At 48.0% G+C, this 19,166-nt stretch overlaps 1 protein-coding gene across 2 annotated transcripts in view; it reads right to left on the reverse strand.

Moving 5' to 3' along the window:
• Nucleotides 1-19,166, reverse strand: part of HOOK2 (hook microtubule tethering protein 2) — a 595,676-nt gene that overhangs the window by 281,635 nt on the left and 294,875 nt on the right. For both annotated transcript variants that reach the window (XM_069604124.1, XM_069604123.1), the window contains exons 9-10: nt 12,155-12,315; nt 10,840-10,980 (exon numbers count right to left, since the gene is read on the reverse strand). In XM_069604124.1, the coding sequence (XP_069460225.1) occupies nt 10,840-10,980; nt 12,155-12,315 (302 nt within the window). The remainder of the gene's footprint in view (nt 1-10,839; nt 10,981-12,154; nt 12,316-19,166) is intronic.

Raw genomic sequence — 19,166 nt, forward strand, 5'->3', positions numbered from 1 at the left:
TCCAACTCTCTCTTCCTAAATATCTTCCTTCTCGAGCTCTTCGCTCATCGGCCTCCAACTCCCTCAGGGACAGTCCAAGAAACTAGTTGGTGGCAGATCTCTTTCTTCGGCTGGGGCCTCCCTCTGGAACGGACTTCCAGCCTCCCTGAAACTTGGAGAACCTTCTCCGGTTCCAGAAGCATCACAAAACCTTCCTCTTTGCTTCTGCTTTCTCTCCTCCTCTCCCCTGCTGAACTCCTGGCTGAAACTGTACTGGTCACCCCCTGTTCTCGGGCCCAGGTCCACTCCCCTGCCAGTTACACTCCTGCACTGCCTCCCTGGCATCACCCCCACTTGGGGACTGTTTTCTGTACCCCTACAGTCGACCACCGGCACTTGACACTGGTTTGCTCTCGCCACAAGCTGGCCCTACTTCTCTTATTGTCATTTATTCTTTTACCCCAAGTACTGCACTCCCTCCTCCCCCACACTTTTCCTCTTCCCCCCATTCCCCTGCACGATCTGAATGTCACCTGGCCTAGTAGGATCGCGGGCAGTGTTTTTCCCTCTGTTCCCCCTCTGTTGCCGTGTCACGCCTTGAAACACTTGTGTATAGACGAGTTAAAAATGCTGTTTTCTTATATCAAGAGGGCTGGGTTTTATTTTAAGTTAAAGTGTTAAAGTAATGGCAGTTGGCAGCCGTAAGGTGGGTGGGGAAAGGGGAAAATGTATAAAGTGTCTGAGGGGCTAATGCAAGGGTTGACATGGATGTAAGAGGCCCAGGGTAAGCAAAGTTGGGAACTTTTCAAAGTTCATATGTTGCGGGGCTGTTTTACATGGTATATTCTACCTTGTCCTCATATAGCGAGTGGAATAGGAAACTGAAAGAGGGCGTGTTTTTTTATATAAGCCTGGAAAGGCACAAAAACTCCCCCTCTTGTGTACAGTGCCTGATTAACATCCAAAACTCAGACTTGTGGCCATCTCTCGAGCTAATAACCTTTCATCTGCAGGTTGCTTAGGGCCCCACCAGATTAGCTGGTCTGGGATGGAGAGGTGGTATACACGTGAACGGTCTCTGTTTCGAGGAAGGGAAGAGTACACCCTTGTCCGGACAAGGCCAGAAAAACAAGTGTTGTCAGTGGGGTCTGTCCCTGGCCCGGAGTAGTTCTAATACTTTGCACAGCTGGTCCAGGAAAAAAAAAAGACAAAATAAATAGAGATAGGGGCTACACTTATGATAGAAACAACACCAACACAAGGTAAGTTACTTAGGATACATTTCACAGAGCCTAGGCTTCAAGAATCCTTCTGTTAGGGGAGTTTTCCGAAAGTCCACTTGAGGTGAGACTCTATAAAACGACCCCTTGGCATTCAGGTCCCCAACTCTTCGTATTAGTCTGTACTACCATAAGGATCTTGGTGGCATGGCAGAGCAGTCAGGCTCATCATAGGAGGAAGATGTGAGCTGTAGGTTAGTATTCTGAACTCAGTAAATAGAAACTCTTACACAGTAAATGTTGTATTACGAAATATACATGTATTCTTATTTACACAAGGAAGGTAGATAATTATTTCACTAACCAACACAGGAATTCTTAATAATACTAAAGTGAAACTGAGCGCAGGGAGGACAAGGGACAGCAAGAAGAAAATGTGAAGAGGTACGAAGCAAGCGAGATGGAGTGTATAGCACAACCACAGAAGAAAGGTATTCAGGTGCAAGACCATAGAGAGATTTGAAAACTAGACAAATTAAATTTTAGATGAGAATGGAAAGAAAGCCATCTGAAATTAAAGAAATAAGAAGTTACAGGCTGTAGAAGGAATAGGTAACCGAGACGGAGAAAATTATATAAAAGAGGGAGGTGGAACAGTATTAGCGGGAAAGAAAAGCACCTACGTTTTAGTGGCATTAAGTACGAAGAAGTGGTGCAACATCCAAGATTTAAATGGCAAGAAGACAGGCAGTGAGCTTATTGTGGATGGCTAAGCGAAGAGTGGTAAATATAGAAAAAGCAGAGTATCTCAGAGAGCGACTGGTTGTTGATCACCATTTCAGACATCTTTGCTCCAGTGACGAACACAAATTTAATCAGCCACAGTTCAGATTAGCTAAATTTGGAAGTGCAAGCTTTTCTGTGCTGGCTCCTAGAGAATGGAATGCCCTCCCACTGGCAATGAAAATGTCTAACTCACCGTCGTTATTTAAGGAGGCAGTTAAAACCTATCTAACCTCAAGCTAGGTTAAACCAGTCTAGAACTCCTGGCTGCCTCTCCCGGTCCTGATCCCCATCCGTCCATTTGTATATGTTGTCTATTTTGTGTGCGCTACAGGCATGTAGCGCGTAAGAATACATAAACAATAAAAGTGATGGGACAGACCAAAAGGAGCTATCAGCAAGTGGAGATGTATAAAGAGAAAAAAGGAAAGGACTGAGGACCGAGCCTCAAGGAACACCACAAGTGAGCAGATGCGTGTCAGATGAGGCCCCTGCCCAGCAGACAGAATGTTCTCTGGGACAGGTATGATCGAAAACCAAGTAAGAACAGACACATCAAAACCAGAAGAAGAGAGCAGCTAATAGAAGAGAATGATCAACAGTATCAAAAGCTGTGGAAAGGTCAAGGAAGATGAGTGTTTAGAGTAACGTGCAGACAATCAAATGACCAGGGCCGAAACCCTGATTGAATACAGGGAAGAATAGAGTTGTGACGAATAGAGTTGTGACAAACAAAGATAGACTTCAGAATAGACAATTTGTTCAAGGATTTTAGAAAGGTAGGGGAGGAGCAAAATAGGACAAATTGGTAGCAAGGGATGGATCAGCAGAAGATATCGGGATGATGGAGGTATGTTTGAATAAAGGAAATACGGAGGTGGATAGACCGATATTAAACAAAGATGTAAGGTAAGAAACAAGAGAAGGGTAGACTTTCGGAATACATGCCGATGTAATGGGATCAGTTGGGGAAGTGGTTGGGTGAGCCCGGGCCAGTAGGAGAGAAGACTCCTCATTAAAGATTGTAATTAAACATGCGATTGTCTCCCTTGGAGATGAAGTAGGGAGAAAAGGAGTAGTTTGCTAGAAGACTCAACAGAAGCACAAAAAGAAGACACCTTAGAGGAGAAATATGAAGCAAGGTTGGAGGCTAATAAGGTAGAATTAATCAAATAATCAGGTGTAGGCGGAAAGGGTCAAAAGGCCAGAAGAAGAAGAAAAAAATGTTTAGCTGAAAGACACTCACTGTAGAGAGCATGATAGGAAGAATAGGAATTCTAGTCGGCTGCAGTTTTAAGCTTCAGCCAGCATCTTTCTTACTTGGCCAAGAACAGGTTGCATGGCGTGGAGATAAGACAAGGTTGAGGTTTATGCATAGGATATAAAACAGAAGCAGGATGGAGTGTATCAAGCGAAAAGGAGAGTGAAGAAGAGAATTGACGCAGCCTCGTCAGCCGACAGGGCTGCAAATGGAAAAAAAGAGGGTAAAGCAGAAATACAAGAGGAGACAAAAGGAGTTTTGAAATTGCATAAGTAAAGCTGAAAGTGTGACAAAGGACACAGTAACTTAACATTCTAGAGACACTTTTCTGAGCTTCCAATGCTTTCAAAGTCCAATCCCTAACTATACGAAAAAGTCAGTGTAGGGGTGGAGCCAAAGCCTTACGAAGTAGCAGAATAAGCAAAGTGCCTCAGGATACTTTCAGTCAGTAGAACAAGATACTCAGCAATATAGCAAAATTTAGAGGGACCCTGCAAAAGGACTCCCTAAAGGGACACAAGCTGGCAAGCCTGGGTCAGAGGTAGGGTGGAACCCCGGACACCTTCACGCACTCTGGTCACACTGGAGTGACTCCTCGGTTTAAGTTAAGTTCTACCTTTAACCCCACAGTACCTTAGGTTTGAAGAGGTAAATGTAGTTGGATTCTCCTCTGTGCAGCAGCAGCAGATCTGGTCTCCAGATTCCTCGATCTGGTGACAAAAGTAAGGACTCTGAATGGGATGTCTCAGCAGCAGTCTCGAGCGAGGACCCTTGGCACGGATATCTTCAGTCTCCTTGGTCGGTCTGTGGTTTTGAAGCCTTTTCATCAGCTCCAACAAAGGACAGGATTCGCCTGGTCAATCTTCGATTCTGAAGTCCTGCACTCTGGTGAGGAGACTTAGATGAGTGAGATATTGCCTCTAGAGGTCCAACTGGAGCTCAAAGTTCTGGACGAAGTCAGACTTGCAAAGACGTTGCACAGCAAATGGTTCAGAGGTCTCTTGGTATTTGTTGTCTGTAGCTCTGAAAAGACAGCACCTCGTGAGAGGGCTCGATTTGTAGTTCGTCTCATGGCTGGTTGGTCCCACCAGCCAAAGGGAAGGAGTCGTCTTCAGAGCTCCTCGGTCGATAAGAAAAAGGGGTCAGGACAGAAGTGGTCACTTCACGGTTACTGAAGGATCGGCAGGCATCTCTGGTAGTCTTCAGCTTCGGATTGTCTGTTCCAGTGGTCGACCTGCCTTTCACCTTGGGAACCTCACCTTATATTCAGTTTTCCCACAGTCCACTGCAAATTCAGCATTTTACAGAAAGTGGGAACTGGTTCCATTCAGGCACTCTGGCAGACAAGGGGCAGGGGAGTGAAAAGCTCCCCCCCACTTCCTGCCTTCGCAGACACACTGGAGCCTAGGCGGGGACACTCAAGGACACCCCCCCCCCAATACGACGTGTGGTATAAATAGCCCCGCCCCTGTGGCTTCCCTTCAGATTTTAACCTCCAAAGTAGAGGAAACACAAACCAGATTTGCATGCAGGGGCGGGCACATGTAAATCCATGAAAGATACCAACGCTGGAGAAATGGAGTTAAAAGGTAAGAAACTACTCCCTTCTCCAGCATTGGATCTTTCATGGATTCACATGCTGTGAATAGACTACATAGCAGTACCACCCACGCATGGTGGAGTTTAACAGGCAAACCAATAAATACCACTTAATCACATACATGAGACAACAACCAATCAAGTGAAAAAGTTCAACATAAACACCCCGAAGCAGCGGGGCTTACCTTATTGGAACAGGCGTTGCAGGACCACATGCCCCACCTGCACATCATCCACATGCTGCTGCCCAGACAGTAATGCTGGGTGAAGGTATGCGGCACCGCCCAGGAGGCTCCCTGGCAAATATCCACCAGTGGAATACCGACCATAACGAAAGGCTTTCCAGCTTTCGAGTGGCACAACGAAATCATAGAGAAAACCCAATGTGAGAACCCTTGTTTGGAGATAGCCTGTCCCTTGTTGGACGGACCATAAGCCACAAACAGCTGCTTCGACTTCCTGAAGTCCTGAGTGCGATTCAAATAAAACTTTAAAGCACTCTTAACATCCAGAGATTGCAGGGCCCTTACTGCTGGCGTAGATGCCGTAGCAAAAAACAAGGGTACAGAAATAGAAGAGAGTTTGTTGAATGCGGTCGGCACTTTAGGGATAAAGTGCGGGTTAGTGGCCAGAATAACCTTGTCCTTTAGAAATCTCAAGTATGGAGGGTCGGTGGCCAGACCTGCAACTCCGATATCCGCCTGGCCGCAGTAATTGCCACCAGAAAAGCCACCTTCCATGATAGAAACTTTAAAAAGGAGTCATCGACATAGGCTCAAAAGGCAGTTTCATTAAAACTGAAAGTACCACATTAAGGCTCCACACCGGTGCAAACATCTTCACAGGAGGAAAAGTTCGAAACAAACCTTTAAAAAAAAAAAATGCACTAACCGATCACTGAATAGAGGAGCAGCATGCCGCCTCCTAGTGAACCTGGATATTGCCGCCAAGTGCACCTTAATAGATGACAATGTCAGGCCCCCTTCCACCAAATGCAATAGATACGGGAGAACTTGTGCCAGAGAAATGTTCAACGGGTCAACTCCAGGGTGGGCCTTACATCATTCGCAAAACCTTTTCCATTTAAATCCATATGAGATATTGATGGATGGTGCCCTCGCTGCCTCCAAAATCCATCGACAGTCCCGGGAAATACCTAAATGGCCAAACTCAAAGTGGCCAGGAGCCAAGCCGTCAAGCTTAAAGATCCCGGATCGTGGTGCCACACCTTGCCCTTGTCCTGAGACAGGAGATCCGGAGCCGCCCCCAACCGAATCAGCTCTTCCATCGACATATGAAGGAGATCGGAGAACCACGTCTGCCTGGGCCAGTACGGGGCCACCACAATCACAGCATTGGTATCTCCGAATCCACTGTAGGGACCGCCGAATGAGTGGAAACTGGGGGAATGCATGCGCGGACCGGCCCTTCCACTGGAACGAAAACGCATCCCCCCAGAGACTCTGGATGAGCCCCCCTGCTGGCGCACAGACACTGCTCGTTTTCCACTGTTGCAAAAAGATCCAATGAGGATGCCCCATCGCCGAAGACCCTGGACACCTGCTGCTCGTTCAGCCTCCACTTGTGCAGCTGGCCGGCGTCCCTGCTGAGTGCGTCCGCCTGAACATTCAACACCCCCGGCAGATGATAGGACACAATTGTGATCTCCTGAGCCAGAGCCCAATGCCAAACGACCTGCGCCTCCTTTGACAGGACCCTGGAAAGTGTGCCCCCCTGTTTCCTTAGATAAAACATTGTGGTGGTATTGTCCGTCAACACCCTCACCACCGATGCGTGCATTCGCAGCAGAAATGACGAGGTCCCAGTGCACCGCTCTCAACTCTAGCACATTGATGTGTATCAGAGATTTCCCTCAAGACCACAGGCCTTGCACCTGTGAATCGGTGAGATGAGCACCCCATCCTGTCTGAGGAGGCATCCGCCACAATCGTAAACTGGAACTCCGGCTCCAGCAACGGCATGCCCCACAGCAGATTGGCCGTGCATGTCCACCAGACTTCTGTTGACCACCAACTTGTCCGACCATGACCCACGACTCTGCGCCCATCGGTCCGCTAGGAACTCTTGCATTGGCCTCATGAAGAGAACAATTTGGCAGAAGCGGAATACACAAAGCCATGGCCCCCAACAGCGTCATGCAGCTTCGGCCTGACACCACTGTGCCCTCCTTCCACTGGCCTGTTCTCCGCTGCAATTTCTTGACACGCTCACTGGAGGGCTTCACCAGATTGTGCTGGGTGAGAAACTTCACTCCTAGAAACACCAATTCCTTGGACGGCGTCAAAAATTATTTTTCAAAGTTGATGGCTAATCCCAATCGTTGCAAAAGCTGCATGGTAGCCATGAGACTGTCTTGCGCCCTCCCCGGTAACTAACCCCTCACCAAACAGTCGCCCAGGTAGGGGTATACATGAGGATCTCCCCGTCAGAAGAACGCGGCCACCGGTGCCAAACACTTCGTGAACGTCCTGGGGGAAGACTTCAAGCCAAACGGGAGGACCCGAAACTGGTAGTGTTCGTCAGCGACTACAAACCGCAGAAACATGTGGTGCCACCGCATGGGAATGTGAAAGTATGCATCCTGGAGATCCAACGACGCCAGAAATTAACTTCAGCCACTGCAGAGTTTTGTTTAACGCCTGAAGATCCAGAATGGGCCTCCACTTGCCGTTGGGCTTCTTCACCATAAAGTACCGGGAATAAACCCCTTGGCCCCGCTCTGCCACTGGTTCTATAGCCCCTTTCTCAGTGAGACCCACCTCCTGCCGCAGGATTTGAAGATGCGGCTGTAAGACATACACTGGTGGGATAGGAACTGGGGGGACACCTGACCAACAAGTGGCCTAGACGCACCGTGTCCAACACCCAGCGATCCAATGTTAATTTTCTCCACTCGTCCATGTGCATAGCCACCCTGCCCCCTAGCACATGGTTCATAAGCCAGTCATTGTTGTGGTTTAGCTGGCCTCCCTTAAGATGCGGAGGACTGCGAACCCCTTTGCCGCTGAGTCCGGAAGTCTCGATTTTTCTGCGCCGACAGGGCGAGGAGTAACTGGAGTAACTGGATCGACTGTACCCACAGTCCCTGGTGGAAGTAAACCGGGCATTACCTGAAGCACTCCGAAACAGGCGAAAAGAGCACCCACTCTGAAAGGAACCCAAGGACTTAACCGTTTCCATGTCCTCCATCCCTTTATGGGCTTCATTGATCTTTTCACCAAACAAGTGCTCGCCTTCACAGGGCATGTCGATGACTTTATATTTTACTTACGGCCGAAAGTCAGTGCATTTTTACCATGCCTGGCGTCACAACACCTCCCCATTGTTATTTTGTTTCAATCCCGACTCCGCCAGGTCCACAGCAATATTTATGCTGTGGTTGGAGGCCTCTTCACCCTCACGCACCAACAGCATGGTGTCCTTGCGGTGCTGCTCCGGCATATGTTCTAGAATTGGGGCCAGCCGATGCCACATTTCGCGATCATATCCGACCATGGTCGCAAAGGAATTTGCCGCCTTGACAGTCATCGCTCCAACCGTCAAAACCTTCTTCCCAAAGGCCTCCTGGCCTCACTGTCTGGAGGAGTCACGCACTTGTGTTGACATCTGGCCTTGCCTTCCTGCTGGATTCTTTGTGCTCCAATCTCGGTCTGAAGATTTGGCAACTTTTCAGAGACACAGTGAAGAGTGATTCTCCTCAGGTCGATTTGCCTCACTTACTCAGTCCTCGACTATAATGAGATGACCTGGAGGAGTGGAATCTTGCTTCTTGAGGTCCAACAGGAGTCCACCAACATTTCAGGTAGATTCGTTCTTCAGAAGATTATGCACCGCAGGATGGTCGCAGGTCCAAGGGTATTGGTCTTTTGCAGCCCAGGAAGGTCGCAGCACGTCGTGGGATGGCTCAAATGCATTTAGTCATGGAACCAATTATGCCCACCAGTCCAAAGGAGGAAGTCATCCTCTTTGGCACTTCCCCGTCGATAAGAAAACGGGGTCAGGACAGCAGCGGTCACTTCAGCAGACTTCACCAGTTATTGGAAGGGGCTGCAGGCGTCTCTGGTCGTCTACATCTTCAGTTCCAGTGGTCAAATGGTATTCAGCTTCATGCTACATTCAAACTTTGGGGGTGGCTGTCCTTTCAGGACACCCAGCCTCCAAGTTGGAACTGGACCCAGGCAGACATGCCAGCAGACAAAGGGCTGCAGAGTTTCGACTATTCCCCAGTTTCCTGGGTTCACAGACACTATGGTACCTCGCAGGCTACACAAAGGGTTGCCGCCGAAGAAACCTCAAACCAGGATCTTCCCCACCCAGAAAAAAGATGAAGGACCAAGAAAGGATAGGCACACTAAAAAAAGGCTAATTAAGAAAAAAGCCACCATGATAGATGAATGGGGACCCTTCTATACATTACCGTGGCTGTGATGACAGCTTTCGTGTAAAAACTGCACAAACGTCGGTAGAACCTGTCCACTACACCAGCCATGAAGGTATGCTCGTCACTAACAGAAATGTTACAGGATCAGTGCGAAGGGGGATAACCAAGTAACCCTTCAGCGCTCCACATAAGATGGGAAGTGCTGATCTCACAATAGAAAAATGTAAAAGGAATAACAAGTATCCTTTACCCTTGGAAGCAGTAGTTCACACATAAAAGGAGAATGAAAGTAAATACAACGGAAATCCCAAAGGGCTACCAGTAGCACTGCACAAAAGGTGCTGTGTACTACAAAAGAAAATTACAGACGCCTTAGGAAATATGGAGAAACACATGACTTCATAAAATACATATTAAGCATTTGAACCAAATCAGATAAATGTTTAGTTCAATGTAAATTGAATTATAAAACTTTGACATACACAATTACCATAAACTAGTTCATGGGTAGTTTTCAGAATTATCCTAAAAGACTTGTTCTCCCAATTTTCCATGTATGAGGGCAATAACTCTAAACAGGGCAACAATTAATGGATTCTGAAATCAGTTTCGCAATCTTTGCCAAAATCCTTCAGAATTGAAAGGCTTATGTACAAATGTATAGCGTTGCTACATACAGAAAGATTTTCACTCTATCGACAAATTTGCATCTCTTTTGATACATGTAGATGTGGCCCCACTTTGTCCAAGGCACACAACAAATGTAATCTGAAGCTCATAAAAAAATATATACCTAGTTTTCTTGTAGGGAAACATTGAAAGAACCAGGTAGTAGTGTTTTTCTAGCTTCTGAAAATTCACAATCTCCTCTCCATATCCAGGCTAGGCTGCGGTCCGAGAAAAGCATTAATAGCAATCTAACACCAACCTAATTTCCCAGTGATCAGGTTCCCTAAACTAGAGGCGAGTCGCTATAATCCCTCAGAAGACACGCTAAATCCAGATTGTAGGCTGGTCCCAGCCCAAATCAGTCCCTTGCAGAAATATGTTATTTTGCTCTAGTTACTGCCTCATTACAAGCACTTGCTATTCCTTATCCTATACTGTCTCTGATTCTTTAACATTAGCTGTCCAGTCTCTGGAGCTAAAACAGTACACATCCTTGGAAAATGCTACCGAGAACTTAACCGCAGAGGAATTTTCACTCCTGATTGTCGCTTTCCATCCTCTCACCCCTTCACTCGCAAAAGGACACATATCCAAACCATCACATATGAAGTTTGCAACAACACTTCTTATGCCATGTTCGTCACATTTGAAGGCCAGAACTCTCCAGTAAAACCTTTACAAACATCTTTTGAAGGTAGAGTTCTCTATAGTGAGACCCCACTGCTGCCTTAACCATCTTAAAAATAAATATATATTTTAAATCGCAGTATCTCAATGCAGTAGCATTTTGGCTTAGAGGATTATAATGAACAAGTTATTTAGTACGAGTATGTCACGAGCCCCTTCACTGTATGATATTTTAACTAGCTTCTCAGCACAAGAGGTCAACCAGAGTATGTGACAGTCTACATCTATAGCATGCTTACCGCAAGACATCCATCTCATCCTTCAGGGACTGTGCCTCTTCAGCCAGGCTGGTCAGGTCTTCGTTTCGACGTTGCAGGTCCAGCACCTCCCGGTCAAGCTCATCACACCGAATACGGTAATCATCCTTCGCACTCTCGAGCCTGCAGGAAGAGCAGCAACATGGTGCACAGTCACAAATGTACCTTGACAAAGGAGTCAAGGGAGTAGAGCAATAGAGACCAGAGGAACATTGCACACCAGCAGGTCTCCACAAAGGGCAATGTTAAAACCAAAACATGCCATTAGTACAAAATGTTTATTTTTTAAAAAAAAAGAATTAAAAAAAAAAAACATTGGATGAACACCATCTTCCGAACAGTTTCTTCAACTTGCGAACAGTCTACAAATGTAGAAGCTTTCAAGATGTACAATTAAAATAATCACACATGCACACAAATACCAGGGCTGGTCCAACAGTGGTAGGCTCTACTGTGAAGAGACATGCATTCAGCATCCCTCAGGAAAGGACAAATGAGCTAGTAACAACCATGTAGGTTGAGGGACACTAGCGATATCCCTGCAGGATCAGGGCCACAAACAGGCTTTACCTTGGTAGAGCCCTCCTACAAAGCCGCCACTTGTAGGTCAAAACAAGTTAAAAGGAGGAAGTAAACGTGGAAAACCATATCTGCTGGGATTGAGGGGAACAAATACTAAAAAAGAAATGAGACTTGCTTGGCCAAGTCCCTGCCCTTTGCCCATCACCAAACACAAAACCACATGCATCCACAGGCGACAATCACTAAAGACAAGCTGTAGGGATATAGAAACCTTACAGTGAACCACCCAAACGTCATCCAAATGATGGCTTAGCATCACCTTCTGAGTAAGGCTCCAACAAGACAGCAGCCCCATCTGAGGCAATTATTACACAGCTCAGTTGTGCTTTGCAGACTTGTCTGCAGAACAACGACTTGGCACATAGGAGACACATTGAGTGTGCAAATTATTGCTTTCACAATCAAGGACACTAGCCAGTGTCCAGTTCTTTGAAAACCAGAATCAAAACTACACTGTCAACACCTGCTACAGGTAGCTTCCCAATCAACCATCCCCCTGCACAAGAGTAGTTCGATGTGCCCAAGGAGACTATGCCTCTGCCCAAGAAAGCCTCTATGCAGCCAGCATACTGGTACACTCTGAGACATATAGAACTGCGATTGTGCACTCTTATAGTATCTGCAACTGCCCACTCTGCCAGCAGATTTTCTTGCTAGGGGCAGCAGCACAAGTACAACCTGCCAACAGCTCCCCTCCACCTCCCATTTCCCATACCTGAAGTTCTCTTCTTGCAGTTGCTCGATCTGGCTTTGCAGCAGAAGCAATTTCTTGCCGGTGATGCCAGTGTTCTCAAAGCTGTCCAGGTGGCTCTGCCGCTCCTTGAGGCTCTTGTTCTCTGTGGCCAGGTTTTGCTTTTCCTCCAGGATGACTGAGATCTATGTGAAAAGGGGGTGGTGGGAATCCAAGAAGTGATGCAACAAACTGATATCAGCAAGGGAGCTTGACTCACATCTACGTGCAACTATCGTGTCCTGAAAAGTGATCTGCAAAATGTTAGAGAACGCCAAGGACAGCTCCAAGAGCAAAGCCTGGTGGTTTTCAAGACATACTATAAACCCACTAATTTGGGCACGGATAGCGCCCAGGTTAAAGGGGTAATGGTGTACCCCACAATTCCAGCCTCCAAGTAGTTCATTAAGTCACAGAGCTGAAAACCAATATACTAACAATTGAGAAATTCACTCCCACAGAGAACCTCCTACACGCCCCAGGAAAATGGCCCTCAGACCGCTAAATCCGACAGACTATAGCAGGGCTCCAGATAACTAGAGCCCCTCCATGGACCAGGTCAGTATTACAAAAAACAAAGCTTGCTTCAATGCTTCAACATAAACTAAATAAAATTTTTACTAAAGTGAAAATGTAATTTGTAATTATTTTCCTTCCCACTTCTAAAAAGGGAAAAGTAAAATTCACTTTAAAATCTTACTAAGTTACTAGAACAGCCCTGCAAGGCACGATGACTTGGTTAATAGTCAAGCCAGAATACAGAAATGTAACCAATTAAAAGTAGCAGGAATTAATTAGGTTGGATCGAGCAGGCCGCAGGTGAGCTTAGTCACCAGGAAAAGGCATTTGCCTGGACCAACTTATTTTCACTTTTGGTGCTACATTTAAGTTTCTTTTAATAGATTTTCTTAAAGAAACTTAAGTAAAATTGTGTGCAGTATCCTTTGGAAGACTGCAGCAACCCTGACCTCCTGGCAATATGAACCCAACCCTTGGTAGAAGTCTGTACTACATAGGTTGTTAGTGTGGCTGAGCAGCCAGGCTGATCGCACGAGGGGAGTCAATGTGAGCAGTAGGGTTGTAACAGTTTCACAGTGACAGTTATCCAAATAAACACTTAAACTCAAGGTTTCTTGATTAAACAATTATTAATTTATTTAACAGTCAGTTATATAAGCCTTCTTCAGAAGGGAGCGAAACATGCAACAATTATAATACACTTCAACACACTCTTTCTCCTAATCAGATGATACCCATTGGGGATGGCACACAGACACTTCCTAGCTAGGGCACTGGACATTGATTTATCACAGGTACATTTAGAGCAATACTGAGTTTGGTGAACAGATTTGATTGGGGAACAAAACAAAGGTTAACAAATAACTCATAAACAGGTAAGTACTTTTTAAACCTTCCATTGCCAAGCAAATTTACTCATTTCCTGGGGGACAGGGAAAGGCACAGAGTCAGAGGTAAGAGTCTCAGGGAACCAGGACAGCCAATGTTAGTTGAACAAAGTCTAGGGGAGCTGAAGATCTTTGCAGGCAAGTAAAAGTCTTGCACAATGTTTTTAGAAAAGTTTGTAGAAATAATATTAATTTGAAGGGCCACAAGCTGGGAGGCTTGTGACGGGCAAAGCTGTAAGCAATGCTGCAAGGGCAACAAGACAAGTCTCAGCTGAGAACAAGTAAGGCTATGCCACAAGAGGTAAGTCCTCTTAACTTTACACTACATTTGGTTAGAAGAAATGGTTCCTGCTGGCTTCTGTTCCAGTACAGCTCTGCAGATCCTGGTGTTCGTGGACCTCAGTCGTGGGGACAAGAGGGAGGACGTCTGGGGACTCTTGCACTGCAATGGGAAGGTCAGCAACAGCAATGGGAAAACCAATTCAGAGGCACTTTGCGGTTTCAGCTCTTCGCGTCTGGCAGCAAATAGCAACACCACGGTTCTTGGATACCACTTCAGACTTTCCTCGCATCTGGGGTCCAACACTCTGTTGAGGTGGCTCAGGCTTGGTCACTCCTGCTTCATGGATGTCCGGAGGATCTTCCTGGCGCTCGGGTCAGACTTAAAAGCGATGCACTCTGGTGTTCCTCTCCATGGCACTTTGGTTCCAGCAGCAGAAGCACAGCCAGCTCTGAGAAGATGTCCAAACGAGTTTACTTTGGGGTTGATTGGTCCCACCAACCCAAGAGAAGTTGTCCTTGCAGGGCGTCTCTGAATGTATTCAGAGCTTCAGCACAGCAGCAGGGCTTCACCGGGCAAACCAATGGTCTAGGAGTTGCAGCAGGCATCTCTTCTAAGTTGTTCTTCGGATTCCTTCGTCCAGTGGTCGACTCTGCCTTCCCAAGCAAAAAAGACTGACCTTTTATGCAGGTTTCTCCCATTCATTCCAGCCTAGTTGTCAATCACACAGCATTGTGGCTGTCCTCCGAGGATAGCCAGCCGGCCAATCACCTTTGGGTGCATTCCTGTAACAAAGGGGATTAAGCACAGGGAGTTTCAAGCACCTCCCTCACTTCCTCCACCTGCCAGACATACTGGAGCGAGAGGCGGGCATCACTCGTGAATCCCATCATAGGCAAAACGAACAAAGACCAAACCTGGTTTGGTACGCAGAGTAAATCTCAAGAAGGACCCTTACAACAAGAAATGGTGAAAAAAGATGATTAGGGCCATTTTGACAAAATGGGCACCCATGGATGCCTTACTGTAACTGCGAATGCAGCCGATGGTAAAAACACACAATGGTAGCAAAAAGTAAACCACTGCAACCAGCCATTAATTGTAGAAAGGGTAACAAAAATGTTACATGAGAAACTAGACAAAGGGGATACCAAGTAAGCCCTCCAGCACCCTATGGTAAGAGTGTGTGCTGGGTCTAGAAAGTTACAAATTATAAGTAAAGTCACCTTCACTTCACTGCTCTTGGAAACAGTAGTTTCATCAAGAGAAGGCGTTTAAACATTTGCGAAATCTAAGGGACTTCCCTGTGCCACTGCACATCCCCAGCCACTGTCCCCTCCCCCCCCCCCCCCTCAGTCTAACCAGGCCATCAGGACCAGCCTGCGACCAACAGGGTATCCGGCGGCCAACACATCCGACTAACTTGGGGGCAACAGTGCCTCAACTGATGTACGGTGAAACTGCGGCGTTCGACATTCTGGCTCCCCATCGAGTCGCTCCTAGGAGTACGTGTTCTCTGCTTTTTGTGGGGGTGGGGTCTGTATTGTGGGCCCCTGGTTGGTGCCCATAGATTGGGCCCTGCTGCGGGCGGTGCGCTCAGTCCCTGCCGTTCCGCTTGCTCTTGGGTGGCGGTCCCCTGAGCCTACGGCGTCTTTCCATGCGTGTCCAGGAGGGATCAGAATTCCTTGCTCGGGTCGGCCTTGAGGATGTGTCCTTGTCGGGATCGTCATCTTCCGCTCACAGATTTAAGAGCTTTTCAGCCTCCTGTAGGGTGCGGATGAGGCGGGGCTTGCCCTCCCAGGTAAAGGCCAAGTACGTGGGGAACACCCAGTGGTAAGTGGTTTTCTTCTCCCTGAGCCAGTCCGCGATGGGTCGTAAGGCCCTCCTCTACACAAGTGTGATGGTGGCAAGATCCTGATGCAGGGAGATGGAGGAGTCCCTGAAGAGAATGCACTTCCTGCATGATTTCCTCCTTGACTTTATATAAGTGTACTATGGCTAGGACGTCGGGCGGGGTGGCTGCTTTTGCTCTAGTTCACGTTCGGTGCTCTCTATCCAGTTCAAGTGGGGCCTCATCTGGGAGGGTCAGGATGAATCGAAAAAGGTCATTGACATAGGGGCCCAGTTCTGCATCCGAGACTGCTGTTGGGATCCCTCAGGCGGATATTGTTCCGACGGAAGCGGTTTTATGAGTCTTCCTGTCTGAGCTCGAGGGCTTCGCATCTGGCCTAGAGTGCTGTGATCCTGTCCGTGCCCTCCCCAATCTCGTGGACATGCTCACACAGGGTCGTCTCCACTTCCTCGGTCCTTGCCTCCACTTCCTCCATACGTTTGTCCAAGACCGTGATTTTTTTTCATGACCTCCTCTGTGCCCTTCTGCTATTCCTTTGTGAGGGCCTGTAGCAGCTCCTGCAGATCAGATGGTCACTACATGTGCCACGGGGACTAGGTCTGCCTCTTCGTGTGTATCCGAAGCAGTCGCCTCGGGGCGGTCCCCTTTCAGTTTATCTATGGTTGGGGTTAACAGAGTAGAGATGTCAGTTTGTCTTGTGGCTTTCAGAGCCTTTGCCATTTTAGCTCTGATGACTGTCCCTTGGCCCAGTGGAGGAGAGACCGCTTTTGCTCCAGAAGATCTCGCTTGGGTTGGATAAAATTGGAGGGGAAGAGTCCCCACTATTCGACCCCGGAGGAGTAGATCAGAGACATCTTAGATGGGTGATCCTACACTTATGGGGTGTTCCCTGGTACACGGAGGCCTCTTCCCGGCCTTTGCTGTAGGGACCAAGGTCCTGGGGATGTCAAGTGGGTCCAAGAGCTCCCAGAGATGTGGGATCAGGATTCAGGAGGATGAGGCCTATGTCCTCCAGAGCTAAGTAGGACCAGATGACCTGGCTGCAGGTTAGCGTGGAGCTGCTCCTTCGGTGGCGCTGGACGATTCGTGAGGTCGCTGTTGTGGGCTTCAGATCTCGTTGGGGGCCATCCGGCCTTGTGACCAAGTTGCTGGGGGGAGGTGAGCCGTAGGGGTCCCGAGACAGTCCCAGTGGGGCCCGCTGGATTTTGTGCTGCAGGCGGTTCGGGGGGGGCTTGGGGGGGGGGGGTACTTGGAGGGGGTTAGTTCTTCGAACCTCCCCGCGGGCAATGGTGCGGTCCAGGACAGAAGGGATGGAATGCCTCACCAGTGAATACTCCCGGCGGCTGGACGTTGGTTCTGCCTTCAGGTCCCCCCGGGGCTAGGAGAGCCGGGTGCAGGCCACTTTATCAAGGTAGTGCTGTTGATGTTATGGGGTACCGGCTCCATGGGTGGTGCGGAAGGCTGCTTGCCCCTTTTCTGGGTCCCCAACCAGCCGCCGAAGCAGAGGTTCTGTTTTTCCCCCTCACTCCCTGTGGGACACGGTTGTGGTGGGTGGGCAGAGGGTCCCTGGATGTTCCTCCCACTCACTGCTTGCGCTCGCACAGGGGGGTAGAAACTGTTGAATGGGCCCTCCAGTCCATGGCCCCCTGGTAGGACGGTCACCCAGTGTGGCTGGGGTACCATCCAACCCCCACAGGCTCCATGCGCCGCCTAGGCGGGCGTAGCGTAAAGGCTCAGCTGGAGGGGCGGATAGGATTGCTGGGCTCCTGCCAGGCCACGGTCTCCGCGTTGTGCTGCTAGGGGTGGGTGGTAGTTGTAGCTGCAGCAGGACGGCGGGCACCCTGGGCGTCTGTTCGATCAGGTAGCCTTGGTACAAAGAGGTCAGCGGAGGCCCGCCGGGAGGGGGGGCGGAACCACTCCCCCTACGCCGGAGCATTGCCGACTAGATTACCAGGATTGCCGCCAGACTCGTCCTGGCGGGCTATATGCAGTGCCTCTGTGCTACCTCCCACATCAGAGCCACAGTGTTCAAGTGTGCCGACCGAGACCACTTTGAATAACGAGCCCGCGCGGTGAGAAGTTGCTGCCACCCCTGCCGATAGACTGCTGCTGGGAGCTCAGGAGGCCGCCTGGCTGTCTGAGTCCGCTCCGCGGCTGCGGGAGCCTGCCATCTTGGGCTTGCGTTGCGAGAGCCAAACTCACTTGTGTTAGCTATCCTGCGATAAGCAGAAGGCTAAAATTCAACCCAATGTGCACGGACATATGGGGAACCAGTAGCGCCCATTTGCAGCTAAGACGCCGTTTACCGGTGCTGCATAGTCTGATGCGTGGCACGAGCCACAAGCTCCAAGAGAGCCACTCCAGCCGCCATGGCTCCAAGCCACATCCCTCTGTACACCTTTAAAAGTTGGAGAATATACAATAAGGGAAAGCCAAACAAACTCCTTTTGCGGGCATGTGCACACACACAAGGATGTGGATTGAGGCATCTTATTGCACTCAGAGCAGGAAGACATTAGCGAAAAAAAGAAGCATTTCATGCAGGGAACAATGGAGAAAAAAAATGCATAAAAATGACTAGACCTTAAAACCCATCTGTAGTCATTTTTCTCTGGTCCAGTGCCTACCAATGTGTTAAAAACGCTATACTACTGTGCAGTCAAATAAAGTACCAACGTTAGGCAGGAACTGATGTAGTAACACTAACCCACCTTTTAGTATAGGCCAGTACTACACAAGTTGGTAGTGTGACTGAGCAGCCAGGCTTATTCCAAGAGGGGTATATGTGAGCTGTAAAGCTGTTGCAATGAAATTCGCAAATACAAGTAGCCAAGTAACACTTATACTCATGGTATCAGTTATTTATCAATTTTAAAAAGAGCAAGATATGTAACAAATATACTTTAAAATACTTAACCAGAAAAAGCATAAGTTTAGTAGATATTCTTTAGAGATGCTTTTTACACACTTCGTACACCTGGAGGGGCCTTCATTCACAAGGACAGTAATGGCATTTATATATATATAACTAGTTCACTTTGCAGATTGAGGTTGCAGAAAGGAAAGGTTAAAAGGAAAATAAATGTGAGTATAACTACAATCTTCCAATGAAGTCTAGACAAAACCTTCCCCAGCAATAACAGTCTTAAACCAAGTTATCACCTCTGAGGGACAGAAAATATCAAGGTCAATGGACTAGGAGAGTCTGAAGGGAGCCAGGACAGCCAAAGTCAATTGCAGCACAGTTTATGGAGCAGAGGAACTTTGGATTTAATAAAAGTCTTGCAAAATCACTGTAGGTCACAAGCGGTTACACTTGTAAAGGGTAGAGCTGAAATCAACTAACAAAATTAGCTACTGCAAGTCTCAAATGAGAAGTGCAAAGCTAAAGACACTGAGGTAAGTACCACAAGCTGGAACAGTACCTCTGGTTTCAAGAAGAGTGGTCCAGCTAGCTTC

This window comes from Ambystoma mexicanum, chromosome 3q, assembly GCF_040938575.1.
Source record: "Ambystoma mexicanum isolate Mex_15411 chromosome 3q, UKY_AmexF1_1, whole genome shotgun sequence".
In the NCBI taxonomy this organism is placed as follows: Eukaryota; Metazoa; Chordata; class Amphibia; order Caudata; family Ambystomatidae; genus Ambystoma; species Ambystoma mexicanum.